The following is a 16,045-nucleotide window of genomic DNA, read 5'->3' as shown; positions in this document are numbered from 1 at the left end:
ACAAAGGGTATTACATATGTGTCCATTTTATCCCCCTGCCCTAGACAGTCCCCCTAGCCTCCCCTATCCCCCAGTGTCTTATGTCCATTGGTTATGCTTATATGCGTGCATACAAGTCCTTTAGTTGATCTCTTACCCCCCTACCTCCTGCCCCCCAACCCTCCCCGGCCTTCCCGCTGCAGTTTGACAATCTGTTTGAGGCAGCTCTGCCTCTGTATCTATTATTGTTCAAAAGTTTATAATGGTCTCTATTGTCCATGAATGAGTGAGATCATGTGGTATTTTTCCTTTATTGACTGGCTTATTTCACTTAGCATAATGCTCTCCAGTTCCATCCATGACGTTGCAAATGGTAAGAGTTCCTTCCTTTTTACAGCAGCATAGTATTCCATCGTGTAGATGTACCACAGTTTTCTAATCCATTCATCTACTGATGGGCACTTAGGCTGTTTCCAGATCTTAGCTATGGTGAATTGTGCTGCTATGAACATAGGGGTGCATATATGCTTTCTGATTGGTGTTTCTGGTTTCTTGGGATATATTCCTAGAAGTGGGATCACAGGGTCAAATGGGAGTTCCATTTTCAGTTTTTTAAGGAAACTCCATACTGTCTTCCATAGTGGCTGCACCAGTCTGCATTCCCACCAGCAGTGCACAAGTGTTCCTTTTTCTCCACATCCTCTCCAGCACTTGTCGTTTGTTGATTTGTTGATGATAGCCATTCTGACAGGTGTAAGGTGGTACCTCATTGCTGTTTTGATTTGCATCTCTCGGATGATTAGTGACTTTGAGCATGTGGAAAACTTTCTTAGGTGATGATCCTATCACCCAAATATAACACCTAAGTTGAGAACACGAGATAGGAGCCAGCATTAACAAAATATAGATACTGAAGGAATAGGAAAATGTGAAAGTGGAAAGCTTGAGACAGTTGAATTTTTATCATATAATTCCCATTAGGCAAACATTCTTTCGGAAAAATTTGCATACTTGAGCCTTTTATAGGATTACTAGAAGTCCGATGCACAAAGATTCATGCAAGTATAGGCCTTTCTTCCCCTGGCTGCCGGTGATGGGGGGCTTTCTCTGGCAGCCTGTGCAGTGGCAGTGGCAGTGGCAGTGGCAAGCCCTGCGCACTCCGGCGCCGCTTCCTCCTGGCCCTCCTTCTCGGGAGAGTTCCTCTGTGCAGCGCTGGCGCTCGCAGAACGGCGAGGAGGGGAAGAGGTGGGGGGAGCGAGGCAGGCGGGGAGGACTGGAGAAGTTGGGTGCGCTCATGCGTTTCACTTTCCCATTGTGAAAGTGGGATGCAACTGGCCCTCTTCCTCATCCTCTTCCTCCTCCGCCCTCCTCCTCCTGCCCGCCCGCCCGCCCGCCCTCCCTCCACGCCCATCTCCCCGCCCCTCTTGATTCGGCGAGATAGGGAGGAGGGAGGTCTGATAATTTGGGTTACTGTGTAGGTGGCCTCTTTCATCTATTCAAAACAAAGCTGAGCCGCCAGCCGCTGCCGCCAGGGCCGTCACCATCGCCCCTTGGCTGGCCCGGGGCTCCCGGGGTGCACTAACTGTGCACTGGGCAAGCTCCCATGAGCGTCTGCACCTGCAGGGCTGCTCCAAAGCTAGGGTTTTGTTTACCAGAGCAGTGCGGCAGTGGTGGGGTGGGGGGAGACGCCAGACTCCGGGAGCTATGACCTCAGGCACCAGAGGGTTGTCTCTGAGGCTGGGGGCTGGGCCACAGGGAGGCTGCAAGGACGGTTGACAGGTGTGGAATGCGGCAGGGAGGCCCTGAGGAGGCACGCTGCTCAGAGCAGCCAGGGGTGGGGCTACCACCATCTTTGTCAGGTTAATTTACGTACTCACTCCTGATTGGCTGTTGGTGTTGTGAAGTGAAGGTCAATTTACATATTTCTCTTTTATTAGATAAGATAGCTTAATTTTACTGGTCAGTTCTCTGGAATGTTATGTGGAAAAGTACCCAAGGAAATATTTCAATAAAATATAAATAAATGCATTTATAGTCTCTTACATGTGAGTTAATTTGCATCTTATATTTCTGAATGATATTCTTTCTTTTCTTAATCCCACAGGACAAGGAGTAGATGAGCCTCTTTCAGAAACTGGATTTAAACAAGCAGCTGCTGCTGGTCTATTTCTTAATAATGTGAAGTTTACTCATGTTTTCTCCAGTGATCTCATGAGGACAAAGCAGGTAAGTTTAGAGTGAAGGTTTAGGGTGATGAGTCAAAAGTTTCACCAGTGTAACCTTGAAAAATCTGCTACCAGAATTCATAGGGAATTAAATCACATACAGACTACCCCCAATATTCCCCTCTCCTCAACAGAACTTTTTTTTCCCATTGTACTTTATTTTATTTTGGTAAATTTTAAATTAGAGTAGCTTGAGAAAAGCTATCTAAAAAAAAGACAAAGAAGGTGTCGAGAGAGAAAGTCAGGAGAAACAATAGGCAGGAGAATTTAACACACAAAGGCATCAGATGTTGGAATTACTAGATACAGTTAAAAAACAATAACTATAAATACGAGACATTTTTTGAAGTATCTTAAATATCTTTAGGGAACAGATTGGTATAAAAATTACCTAGAGATTTAAAAAGGACCCAAGTCAACTTCTAAAAGCTCAATGGAAGGACAATTTTGTGACAATTACGAGGGAATAACAGGGCTGGGTTTAGCCTTCCCACATGAATAACTAGAAAATAGGACAAACTTTGTGAAAAACTGTTTTCAGATATTGGACTTCAGGCAATGTGGGTTTATGATCCCCAAAAGAAGTGAAACAAACGAGGTGAGCCCTAGGATTGTCCTGACTTTTCTGCTGAAACAATTCCCAGACTATGGTAGGAGAAGCCACATAGAGCCCAATGGTCTCAGTGAGTTAGGTGATAGAGCTTGGAAAGGTTAAGTAACTAACATTTTTTTAAAAAAATATTTTATTGATTTTTTACAGAAAGGAAGGGAGAGGGATAGAGAGTTAGAAAATCGATGAGAGAGAAACATCGATCAGCTGCCTCCTGCACACCTCCTACTGGGTATGTGCCCGCAACCAAGGTACATGCCCTTGACCGGAATCGAACCTGGGACCCTTTAGTCCGCAGGCCGACATTCTATCCACTGAGCCAAACCAGTTAGGGCGTAACTAACATTTATGGAGCAGAGTACTGGAAGAGAGAGCTGCACAAAAAGAAGTGTAGAAATGTGTGTAGGGATCCCCTTGAATCTTTGGTGGACTTAATTTGCACACGTGTATGGTGTAACTGCCTGTGGCCAGACAAAACACAACTTCAGGGGGGAGAGCAATTGCTGGGGAAGTTGTAAGCTGAACAATTCCTAGAGCTCAATTTGATTTCCCATCAGCTAAAGTGGAGAGATTTCATTGAATGCATAGAGCATAGAGTAGAGTTGTCATAGTATTACACCTTTAATAAGTGAGGCTAAACTACCCTTAGAGGAACGTAATGAGGAAAGAAATAGAGAATAAAAGAATCAAATTTATCTTCTATAGATGAAAAATACAATATTCTGAAATGAAAATGTTATGGGATAGAATTAACAGCAGAATAGATACTGTCGAAGAAGAGATCAGTGAACATGAAGACATAGAAACAATATTTTAAAGTTGTAAAAAGGAAAAAAGACTAGAAAAGGAACATTGAAAAGTCTCAGAGAAGTATAGTATGACATTAAGCAATTTAATTTACATGTAGTTGAAATCCCAAAAGAGAAGTGGGGCATGAGTATGAGGGTTAAAACAAATAATTTGAATAAGTAATGACTAAAATTTTCCCAAATATTTACCCAGTGAAAATTCTTTGAAAAATTAGGTGAAATAAAGACTTTCTCTCAAGCAAAAGTTGAGGGACCTAAAATAGCACGATATTTTTATGGTCAGTTATTTTTTTTGACTGTTTTTGGTTTAGGGTTTTGACAAAGGTACCAAGCTAATTTAGTGATTGAAAGGGTAATCTTTTCTATAAAAGGTGCTGAAACATTGGGCTATCCATATGGAAAAACATGAGCTTTGACTCTTACCTCACATAACACAAACATTAACTTATGATTGATTATAGAACTAACCTAAAAGCTAAATTTATAAAAATTCTATTTAAAAAATAAAAACCCACAGAAGACACATTGAGATATTGCCTCACACCTGCCAGAATGGCTACCATCAGTAAATCAGCCAATAAGTGCTGGTGAGGATGTAGAGAAAAGGGAACCCTAGTATACTGTTGGTGGGAATGCAGACTGGTGCAGGCACAGTGGAAAACAGTATGGAGTTTCCTAAAAAAAATTAAAGTGGAACTACCTTTTCACCTAGTGATCCCACTTCTGGGACTATTTCCTAAGAATCCCAAAACACCAATTAGAATATATGTACCTGTATGTTCATAACATCATTATTTGCAACTAGAGGCCTGGTGCATGAAATTTGTGCATGGGATGGGGGTGGGGACCCTCAGCCTGGCCTGCACCCTCTCCAATCCGGGACCCCTAAACCGGCAGTCGGACATCCCTCTCGCAATCCAGAACCACTGGCTCCCAACCGCTCACCTACCTGCCTGCCTGATCACCTCTAACCGCCTCTGCCTGCCTGCCTGATGTTCCTAACTGCTCCCCTGCCGGCCTAATTGCCCCTAACCGCTCTCTGCCTGCCTGATTGCCTCTATCTGCCTCAGCCCCACCACCGTGGCTTTGTCTGGGAGGACGTCCGGAAGATGTCTGGTCTAATTAGCATATTACCTATTATTAGTATAGATAAGTAGCCAAGATCTGGAAATAGCCCAAGTGCCCATCAGTAGAGTAGTGGATAAAAAAGATGTGGTACACCCTAACTGGTTTGGCTCAGTGGATAGAGCGTCGGCCTGCGGACTGAAGGGTCCCAGGTTCGATTCTGGTCAAGGGCATGTACCTTGGTTGCAGGTGCATCCCCAGTGCAGGGGTGTACGGGGGGCAGCTAATCGATGTTTCTCTCCCATTGATGTTTCTAACTCTCTATCCCTCTCCCTTCCTCGCTGTTAAAAAATCAATATAATATATTTTTAAAAAAAGATGTGGTATATTTACACAATAGAATACTATGTGGCTGTAAAAAGGAATGAACTCTTGCCTTTTATGACAACATGGATGGACCTGGAGATTATAATGCTAAGGGAAATAAGCCAGTCAGAGAAAAATACTATATAATCTCACTTCTATATGGAACCTGATGAAAAAAATTAATTGACAAACAAAATAGAACCAGAGACATGGATACATGGTACAGACTGACAGATTGGGGGTGGGGGAGAGGTCAGCAGGTGGGATCAAAGAAGGTGAAGAGAATAGTCAAAGAACATACGTGCATACTCCATGGACACAGACAACAATGTGGTGAGGGCCAGAGGGATGGGAGGGTGGGGTCTAGATGGAGGGGGTCAAATGGGTGACATCTATAATGTCAACAATTAAAAATTAAATTAAGAAAAAAAGAAAACGAGGAAAATCTTTATAAAGGTTTCTTGGGACAAAGCTGATAATTCTACAAATTATCAGATCCAGAAAGTGTAACAAAACACAGCATAAAGAAAACTCTACATCTACATTTATTTTTTTTTTTTTTTTTTTCTTTATTTTTTTTATTTTTTTATTTTTTTATTTTTTTTTTTTTATTGCTTAAAGTATTACAAAGGGTATTACATATGTATCCATTTTATCCCCCCGCCCTAGACAGTCCCCTAGCCTCCCCTATCACCCAGTGTCTTATGTTGCAAAACTCCAAAGAATAGAAAGGAAAAGTATCATGTACTAAACACCAATATTAGGCTATCAACCAATTTGACAGTATCAGTAATTTTTTTAATATGCTGAGAGACAGTAGGATTAACCTAGAGTTTTATATCCAGCAAAATGTTTTCTAGTGGAGGTGAAATGAGAGCATTTCAGACAAATAGGCTTGAAAGTAAAGAACTTTCACAGGATAAGAGAAGAAAAATAATTCCAAAAGGAACGTATGAGTTTTAGAAAAGAATGAGCAAAGAAATTAGTAAAGGTTTAGGTCAATATAAACAACTATTTATAATATAAAACAGTAACAATGATAATGTCTAATTTGTGGGTAGGGTATTAAAAAATAAGGCTGGTTGTGGACTTAAATTACTAGTTTTGCAAATACACTGTCCCTTGTCCATTAAAAGTAACCAAGCACACAATGAGAAGGAAACAAAAATAAATAAGTACAAAAGGCAACAGAAGTAGCCATGGCAGTTAGCTGATAATGGGAGTTATCACACAAAGGCTTTAAAATAACCATTTAATGCAGAGGTAAAAGCATTGAGAATTTCAGCAGAGAACAGGAAAGTACAAAAATCAAATGCAAATTCTAGAACTGAAAATACTACTAAAATTAAGACTCATTGGGTTTAACAGCAATTTAGACACCCTGAATGGAGATTAATGAACCAGAACCTTTTCTATAAAGAGCCAGAGAGTAAGTATTTTAAGTTAGGTGGGTCATGTGGTCTCAGTCACAGCTGTTCAACTCTGCGTAGTACTGTGAAAGCAGCCTAAACAATACGTAAATGGCTGTTTTCTAATAAAACTGTTCACAAAAAGTGATGGTCTATATAGCCTATAATTTGCTGACTGCTGAATTAGAAATTAGGGTAGAAGGAAATATGAAAATCTGTCATGAAGAGAGAAAGGATGAGCAGTACCGAGAGGTAACTTTTACAAAGGAAAATGATTTCTAGTTCTTTTTTATTCATTAAGAAGGTATGTATTATTTTGATGTCTTGGCCAGAATGATTATTTTTATGAGAAGAGAAACAGTTATCTTTCGATTTTCAGACAGTGCATGGGATTTTGGAGAAGAACAAATGTTGCCAACATATGACAGTGAAGTATGATTCAAGACTTCGAGAAAGAGTAAGTAGCTTATGTATTATTCTTTGCCATAGTCATCAACAACTACCTCAGGTTATCATATGGCTAAAAATTAATTACTGCTAGAAGTATGGAAACAGCTAACATTTGTTGAGAATCTGTGCTGTAATAGTCACTGTTACATACTCTCAGAGATAGCATAGATAGTATCTTATTTAACTACTAGGAGCCCAGCGTGCGATTCGAAATTGTGCAGCACTGTACACCCTCGAGTCTCCGGTCAGGCCCTGCCTCGCTCCCTGGGCCCCGCAGCAGCCACCACCGCTGCTGGTCGGCCCTGCCTCCCTCTCTGGCCCTTGAAGCAGCCGCGGCCACTTCTGATTAGGCCCTCCCCCAGCCCAGGTGCGGGGAGGCCCCTGCGCCCCGCCCCTGACGCTCCGTGTGCAACCTCTTTCTGTCCGTTCGACCCGCCACAGTGTCCCAGTTAATTAGCATATTCTAGTATATATAGATATATAGATTAAAATCATGATATACATTTTTTTTTTTTTTAATATATTTTATTGATTTTTTACAGAGAGAAAGGGAGAGAGACAGAGAGTTAGAAACATCGATGAGAGAGAAACATCGATCAGCTGCCTCCTGCACACCTCCCACTGGGGATGTGCCCGCAACCCAGGTACATGCCCTTGACCGGAATCGAACCTGGGACCTTCCAGTCCGCAGGCCAACGCTCTATCCACTGAGCCAAACCAGTTTCGGCCATGATATACATTTTTAAAAATTTTTTAATCCTCACCCAAGGATATGTTCATTGATTTTTTTTTTTTTTTTTTTTTTTTGAGAGAGAGAGAGAGAGGGAGAGGGGAAGGTGGGGAGCAGAGAGATGTGAAAGAGCAACATTGAACGGTTGCCTCTTGAATGCTCCCCAACCGGGGATCGAACCTGCAGCAACCTAGGTATGTGCCCTGACCAGGAATAGAACCCACAACCTTTTTGGTGTATGAGATAATGTTCCAACCAACTGCATCTCCCGGCCAGGTGAAATCATATGATATACATCTTAAATTATAAAAGTGCAAGGTATATTTGTAAGAATTTAACACAGTAGCCCTAACCGGTTTGGCTCAGTGGATAGAGCATCGGCCTGCGGACTGTGAGGTCCCAGGTTCGATTCCGGTCAAGGGCATGTACCTTGGTTGCAGGCACATCCCCAGTAGGAGGTATGTAGGAAGCAGCTGATCAGTGTTTCTCTCTCATTGATGTTTCTAACTCTCTATCCCTCTCCCTTCCTCTCTCTAAAAAAAAACACATTAAAATATATATTTTTTAAAAAAGAATTTAACACAGTACAGAAAAATTTAAAATAAAATTGAAAACCTCCCTCCCTCAGCTTCCCAGTTCTACTGCCTGATTTTAAGCATAAGTAGCCCATTTTAGATACCAGAAATGAATCTTTTGAAACTGTGATTTAGCTAAAGCTGTAGAACAATTTCACATCTGAGATTTGGCTCCAGGTCTCCTAGAAGACTTTTTATTATGCTCTATAACTCTGACCTATAAAACACCTAACGCCCCTGCCAGCCCTGGGATTTCTTACATAACCAGACAGAAATGTAGCAGAATGGCTAGGACATCTTTAAAGAATTACTTTACTTAATGTGCTTATGTTCTCTGTTATGGCTCAACATACATACTAGAGTTCCAGCATATGTGCTGCTTGGAAAGGCTCATTTTGCTCAAATGGTAAACAAAATTGCCTTGAATTCAGTGAACACCAAACAGGGCCTGTCATCATCAAGGAGTAGCAAGTGTTATTGATCATTCGGCTGTACCATCTCTTCGCTCTCTCCCTGAGTAATTACATCCTCTCTTATGATTTCTGCTAATGAGCTGATTTCCAAATGGGTACTTTTAGCTTAGATCCCTAAACTGTATCAAACTGCCTACTGTTCATTTCTGTATGAATGCCCCCCAGCTACTTCCTGCTCAGTGAGCTACACTCTCCTCTCTATTGGGCTCCTGCTTTACCCAGTTCAAATCGTTTATTTTTGACTCTTCACTCTACCTCACACTGCACATCGGTCCTCTTGTCAATTCTACCTCTAAATAGTTCTTGAATCCTTCCTCTCTCTGCAAACCCACTGCTGCCATCTACTGCAGTTCACTGTCCTCTGTCCCCTAGATCACTGTCACCTAGGTTTTCCTGTTCACTGCACTCCTTTTTCAATCCAATGTCCACACCACAAGCCAGAGTAATCTTTGGAAAATTGGGTTGCTGCACACCTGTATACAAGAGTCTGCTACTTCCCTTTTGTCTTCAAAGGTTGTCTAAGCTCTTACCTGTTTGTCTGTGCGCGTGCTGTGGGATCTGACCTGTTGTCTCCACCTTCCTCCTTCCCCTTCCCTGGTGCTTGGTGGCCAGTTTAATAATATTAGCGAGCGCTTACATGGTGCTCATCACATTCTGGCCCTGTTGCAAGCTCTGCCAGTTTATTAATCTTTGCAACAACCTGATGTAAAGATTCAAAAACCTCATGTTTTAGCCCCATTTTACAGGTGCAGAAACAAAGGCACACAGAGGTCAAGCCCGTGCTCGGAGCAACAGAGCTAGTTTACTGCGGAGCTCAATGAAAATCGAGGCCGCTGGGCTCTGTGGTCTACGTTCTGGACCTCTGTTCACGTGTCTCTCAGAGATCTTGGCATCTGGCTTCGCCCAGACAGCCTGTGCTCTTTCCTCACTCGGCCTGGAATACTTGCGCCTTAAACCTAGCCCACTTCACCCACCCCAAGGCTTGGGCCTTCAGTGATGTCTCTGCTGTATGTGTCTGTGTCGGTGTTTCCCTCCATCACAGCACTTCCTGCCGTTCCTAGGCTAGTGTCTCCACCACGCTGCCATCTCCTCAGGGGCGGGAGCTACGTGTCTCCCTGCTCTTCTTCACTCTGGCCTTCCTGCCTACCGTGCTTCAGCGTAGCGTTTGGAATATTGAACCAATGGGTGTTTCCATTCTTAAAAAAGCAAAGCAAGTGATGATAATTAATGTTCCTCTTTGTAATAGAGGTTACTCCAGATATAACTGAGAATGTTAGAAGTTGGACTTGAGGATTATAAGAGCACCTGGAAAAATGTGCCTATTCTCTTATAAAAAACTAGGGGCCCGGTGCACGAAATTCGTGCACTGGGTGTGTGTGGGGGGGGAGTGTCCCTCAGCCCAGCCTGCCCCCTTTCACATACTGGGAGCCCTCAGGCGTTGACCCCCATCACCCTCCAATCGCAGGATCGGCCCCTTGAACTGCCAATCATAGTTGGCAGTTAATTTGCATATAGCCCTGATTAGCCAATGAAAAGGGTATCATCGTACGCCAATTACCATTTTTCTCTTTTATTAGTGTAGATAATATTTTACTATTGGACTCTGACTGATGGTGTTGTTGGACTCTTCTGGTATCATCAGTGCAAACTATAAAAAATGGTTTGTCTCCTTCAATATTTTATTATGCAAGTAATCCATTATCATTGTGGGGAATTAGCAGTTCAGTGATATAATAGGGTAAGTAGAAGGAAACCACACTTCTTCATGAGGATGCTTGTTCTAAATTTGTCATAAACTTGTACTTAATTGTTATATTGCAAGTTAACTGGAGGCACTGTTGTCTATTGGATATTGCAGAAATATGGGGTTGCAGAAGGCAAGGGGCTGAGTGAGCTGAGGGCAATGGCCAAAGAAGCTGGGGAAGAATGCCCTGGGTTCACACCACCTGGAGGAGAGACCTTAGATCAGGTACGTAGCCCTGGGGCATGTGATGAACTAGCCAATGTCACAGTAGCTGAAATCTGACTTAAAAAAAAAAATTTTAGAGAGAGGAAGGGGGAGAGAGAGAGAAACATTGACCAGTTGCCTCCCACATGCACCCTGACCAGGGATGGAACTCACAACCTAGGTATGTGCCCTGACAGGGAATCAAACACATCACCTTTTGAGCCATACCGGTCAGGACCTGACATTTTTTGTAATTTCCTTTTTTTAATTAAATTAAATTAAATTTTATTGATTTTAGAGAGGAAGGGAAAGGGAGAGAGAGAAATATCAATGATGAGAGAGAATCATTGATCAGCTGCCTCCTGCATATCCCTTACTGGGGATCGAGCCCACAACCCCTGGCATGTGCCTTTGACCGATTCGAACCTGGGACCCTTCAGTTTGCAGGCTGACTTTCTATCCACTAAGCCAAACCAGCCAGGGTTTTTTGTGAGTTTTTTTTGTAATTTAGATGTTTCTAAATTTTAGCTAAGCAGTTTGAAAGTTGTTTGGTTTATAAAACAACTCTGTGTGATGCCGTTTTTTCCTTTCTAAGCTACCCTGGCTTTCTCGTTAATTTTAAGTTGGCAGTCATAGCTGATAGTGGATGGAAAGGATGTGTGTTATTACATATTACTGTTAAGAAAACTCTGAATATGAGGCAGTAACTTAAGCAGTGGTAGTGGTAGTCAGGAAAGCAGGTGGTGACGTTCAAGAATGAAAGCAGAACACCTGAGAGGCAACTCATTCACACTGAAATCTTCAGGCCTCTACTGCCTCCCTGACAGCATCACCCGGCTTGCCTTTCTTTGGACCGTTCCGCTTTTGAATTGTATTATTGATTATTTCCCCCCATTCATTACTTTCATGTAAAAAATTTCTATAAATTTAGAAAGGAAAAGTATTTTTTTTTTGGTCCTTGTTCTAAGTACACTGAAGTGTCAGATGTAGTCTCCTAGTTAATACTGTTTTATGGGCTTCTGTTTACTTGCATATTCTCTTAACTAGACTGTGAGTGCTTTGAGCTAGGGATTAGGAATTGTATCTTACTCTTCTTTGTCCCCAGTGTGCTTTCATAGTTTCCCGAAGTGTGGTGGGCACTTACTAATGTCCATGGAACTACTGACCGAATGCATAGATCTACAGCATTTTGCCCTGGCCTGTGTGGCTCGCTGGTTAGAACGTCGGCCCCCACACTGAAGGGCCTTAGGTTTGAATCCCGGTCAAGAGCATGTACCTGCATTGCAGGTTCACTCCCTGCCCCCGGTTGGGGTGTGTTTGGGAGGCAACCAATTGATGTGTCTCTCTCATGTTGATGTTTTTCACTTTCTCTCTGCCTCTCCTCTTCCTCTCTCCCTTCCACTCTCTTTGAAAAGCAATGGAAAGAAATCTTCATGAAGATTAACAACAAAAGAAAGAGTATTTTATGACATTAGGAAAATCCAATCAGGCTTTATGTTTATGTTTTAAGACAGTCAACAATGTCACTTTATTTCACCCTTTATCTCCTTGTAGGTGAAGATGCGCGGAATAGACTTTTTTGAATTTCTTTGTCAACTGATCTGGAAGGAAGCAGATAAAAAAGAATCGTGTTCCTTAGAAACTCCAAGCAACTGTCTGGCAACTTCTTTGGCAGAGATATTCCCTTTAGGAAAAAGCTGTGCCTCCAAATTTAATTCAGACAGCAGCGCTCCAGAATTAGTAGCCAGTGTCTTAGTAGTGAGTCACGGTGCTTACATGAAAAGCCTGTTCGGTTATTTTCTGAATGACCTTGAGTGTTCCTTACCAGAAACTCTGAGCAAATCTGAGCTTACATCAGTCAGTGCCAATACAGGGATTAGTCTCTTCATCATAAACTTTGAGAAAGAAAGAGAAGTTAAACCAACAGTTCAGTGTATTTGTATGAATCTACAGGAGCATCTAAAAGAAATGACTGAAACTTGCTAAATTTAAACTCACACCAAAATTGTAACAGTTTTGAGCCTCTGAGGGAGGGAGTGCCTTTAACTTTATTTATTTTCATCCTCTGCTCTCACTAAATTGGAAACAGTTAAAAAAAAAAAGCTGTCTATTTAGCAGGTTTTTAAGTTCAAATGGAATCATAGCCACATAAAACACTAATGGAAAACCCTTTAGAATTGATTTGTCTGAGTACAATTGGTATTTTCCAGAGTATTTTTACTACCCTGCTTACTTATGTCTCTGGATTGTAAAAGGAGGAAGGAACGCAGTATTGCAGATTGGGGGATTAGTAATCTGGTTACTCTTTTTTTGCCCCCTTTTTAAAAAATGTTGGTATTTTCCTTTAATGTCTGAAAAACCTAGCTTATTTTATTGGCTCACAGTAAGATACTGTATGTTTTGTACTATCTCCAGCCATGCTTGGAAGAAGGAACTATTTATAATTCTCACCGCATATTTACAGTGTCGATGTTATATTTTAAAAATCCTTAAATAAAAAAGGCTTACCATCAAGTTTATATAGAGCAAAATGACACTAGTTTTTAATATAGAAATCAACGGTTGGAATTGTTCCCTCTAGAGCAGCGGTTCTCAACCTGTGGGTCGCGACCCCTTTGGGGGTCGAACGACCCTTTCACAGGGGTCGCCTAAGACCATCCTGCATATCAGATATTTACATTATAATTCATAACAGTAGCAACATTACAGTTATGAAGTAGCAACCAAAATAATTGTATGGTTGGGTCACAACATGAGGAACTGTATTTAAAGGGCCAGAAGGTTGAGAACCACTGCTCTAGAGGGTTTGAAATGGTGAATGCAGAAGTTCTTGTCTAATATGTAGGCTGAGAGTTCAGTTTGAGAAAGGCTGTAAAGAAAGTAGAGTTATCAGGGTGCTGCACAGTAGCCTCAGAATAAAAGTGGGTGCTTCGTAGAAAAAGAAAACTAGTACTCTGAGAACTGCAAATGTGGGGGTTTTGTGGAAGGCACGGATGAGATTGCCTCTCTCTTCCCACCAGGTGGCACTGGAGAAAAGGGATTTTGGTTAACTTAATTTCAAGCATATGATTGGACCCTCAAAAATTCTTATCTATCCCAGGCTTTTGGGGTTTAGGTGGAGGGGGAGCAAAAGAGAAAATGGGGACACATCTGTAATACTATCAACAATAAAATAAATAAGCAAACAAAGAATCCGTATCTAAATGAAGAAGTGCTTTAACGTAGTCTGCTCTTCAGTGTGCATGTTGATGAATGATCTGGGTCTCAGCTTAGAAAAGAATTAAGCCCTAGCTGGTTTGGCTCTGGAGAGAGCCTGCCCACTGAAGGGTCCAGGATTCGAATCCGGTCAAGGACACATGCCCAGGTTGTGGGCTTGATCCCCGGTAGGAAGTGTGATTCATCAATGTGTCTATCTTTCCCTCTCTGAAATCAATAAAAATACATAAGGAAAAAGAAAAGAATGCTGAAGTTTGCCGGTTAAGGCTAAAATGATGTATGGTCAGCTTTTACTTTGAACATCATTGAAATGTGTGAAGTTCAGCATTCTGCTGGGCTCCAGCAGTTTTCCTACCAGTATTGGAACAGCACAGTTGAACACCCGGGGAAGTGGGCTGCAAATGAAAATTTGACAAAGTAACCAAAAAGTACAAATAACAGATGCCTACATTTCCATCATCCAAAAGTAATGCACCCCCTTTTAAGATACGTTGTGATGTAAGTCAAATTCCTTATGTAACCAATTCTCAGTCCTGTTCCCCTCTGTACTCTACAGAGGCAACCACTACAATGAGTCTATGTATTCACCCATTCTTTACATCTTTACCTGGTATAAGGAAATAATATTGTTTTGGTGTCAAAAATGTACATAAATACCTTCAAGCTGTCTGTATCCTTTATTTTCACTCATTGTGTCTGGAGGCTCTATTTTGATTTGTATAATCTACTTATAACCACTGTATTCTGCTGAATAAATATGCACGTTTTGTGTCGTCTCTATTAGTGGGCATTTAGGTGTATCAGCATTTTTCTGTAGGCACAACGCTGTAGAAACCGCCTTTTGCGTCTCCTGAGCTGTGTCATAAAACACGTGCACCCTGGGTAGATAAGAGCTCAACCATCTTCAAAATGGTTGTTTTGCAGCCTTACTAGAGTTCCAAAACTCCTGTTTTCCATGTCTTCGTTAGCACTTGATACTGTCTGGACGAAACTTTGTTAATATAGTGAATGAAAAATACTGTTCCTTTCCTGGACTTTTCTGGGATTCCTAATGGGTCTGGGCATTTTTTCATCTGCATTGACGATTAGGACTTCCTCACTGGTATGGCACCAGTGTATTTCTTTGCCTGGTTATCGCTTGGGCTATTTGGCTTTTTCTTCACGAGTTTCAGGAGTAACATCCCAAATGCCTCCCAGTTTACTTGCCTTTTACATTTTATTATGCATCTTTTTAATTTTTAAATTTATTTTTTAATTACAGTTGATATACAGTGTTATGTTTGTTTCAGGTGTACATAGTTAAACATATAACAGTGAAGTGGTCACCCCGATAAGTCTAAGTGCCCACCTGGCACGATGCATACTTATTGGCTGTAATCCATATGCTGTACTTTACATCCTTGTGACTGTCTTCATGACGCAATTTGTGCTTAATCCCTTTCACCTTTTTCGCCCACCCCCCATCTCACATCTGGCAACCATGTTTGTTCTCTGAGTTTTGTTTTTTTTTTCTGTTTTGTTTTTTAGATTCCACTTATAAGTGAAATCATATATTTGTCCTTCTCTGACCAATTCCACATAACATTATACCCTCTTGATCCATGTTGGAATGGTAAAATGCCATTCTTTTTTATGGCTAATCTAATATGCCACTGTATATAAGCATCACATCTTTATCTACTCATCTATTGATGGACATAGTGTTTAATTTTTTTTAAAATATATTTTATTGATTTTTTACAGAGAGGAAGGGAGAGAGATAGAGAGTTAGGAACATCGATGAGAGAGAAACATCGATCAGCTGCCTCCTGCACATCTCCTACTGGGGATATGCCCGCAACCCAGGTACATGCCCTTGACCGGAATCGAACCTGGGACCTTTCAGTCCGCAGGCCGACGCTCTATCCACTGAGCCAAACCAGTTTCGGCCATAGTGTTTAATTTTTAATCAAAACCAATGTATCTTGTCCTTTATAGTTTGTGGGGTTTAGTTTGGTGCCTTGAGAAGCCATCTCTACCATGAGGCCATATAGTAATCTCCTTTTTCCTTATACTTTTAGAGGATTTTTTGAATGCTAAATCACACCTGGAATTTATTTTTGTGTGGTATAATTTCCTAAGTCACTTTTTAATTTTTCTTCACGTGAAACAGTTACCCCAACACCATTGTTAGAAGTCTCCCAGTTGATT

At 41.5% G+C, this 16,045-nt stretch overlaps 1 protein-coding gene across 1 annotated transcript in view; it reads left to right on the top strand.

Annotated features, from left to right (window-relative positions):
• The window catches only part of TIGAR (TP53 induced glycolysis regulatory phosphatase), a 29,506-nt gene extending 14,871 nt beyond the window's left edge, over nucleotides 1–14,635 (top strand). Inside the window, exons 3-6 of the mRNA XM_059683838.1 lie at nucleotides 2,084–2,205; nucleotides 6,843–6,920; nucleotides 10,550–10,660; nucleotides 12,194–14,635. Coding sequence (XP_059539821.1) covers nucleotides 2,084–2,205; nucleotides 6,843–6,920; nucleotides 10,550–10,660; nucleotides 12,194–12,625 — 743 coding nt within the window. The 3' untranslated portion in view covers nucleotides 12,626–14,635. The remainder of the gene's footprint in view (nucleotides 1–2,083; nucleotides 2,206–6,842; nucleotides 6,921–10,549; nucleotides 10,661–12,193) is intronic.
• Nucleotides 14,636–16,045: the final 1,410 nt, after the last annotated feature.

This window comes from Myotis daubentonii, chromosome 2 (assembly GCF_963259705.1).
Source record: "Myotis daubentonii chromosome 2, mMyoDau2.1, whole genome shotgun sequence".
Lineage (NCBI taxonomy): Eukaryota > Metazoa > Chordata > Mammalia > Chiroptera > Vespertilionidae > Myotis > Myotis daubentonii.
Note: the sequence above shows the minus strand (reverse complement) of the source record. Positions and strands in the feature narration are given on the sequence as shown.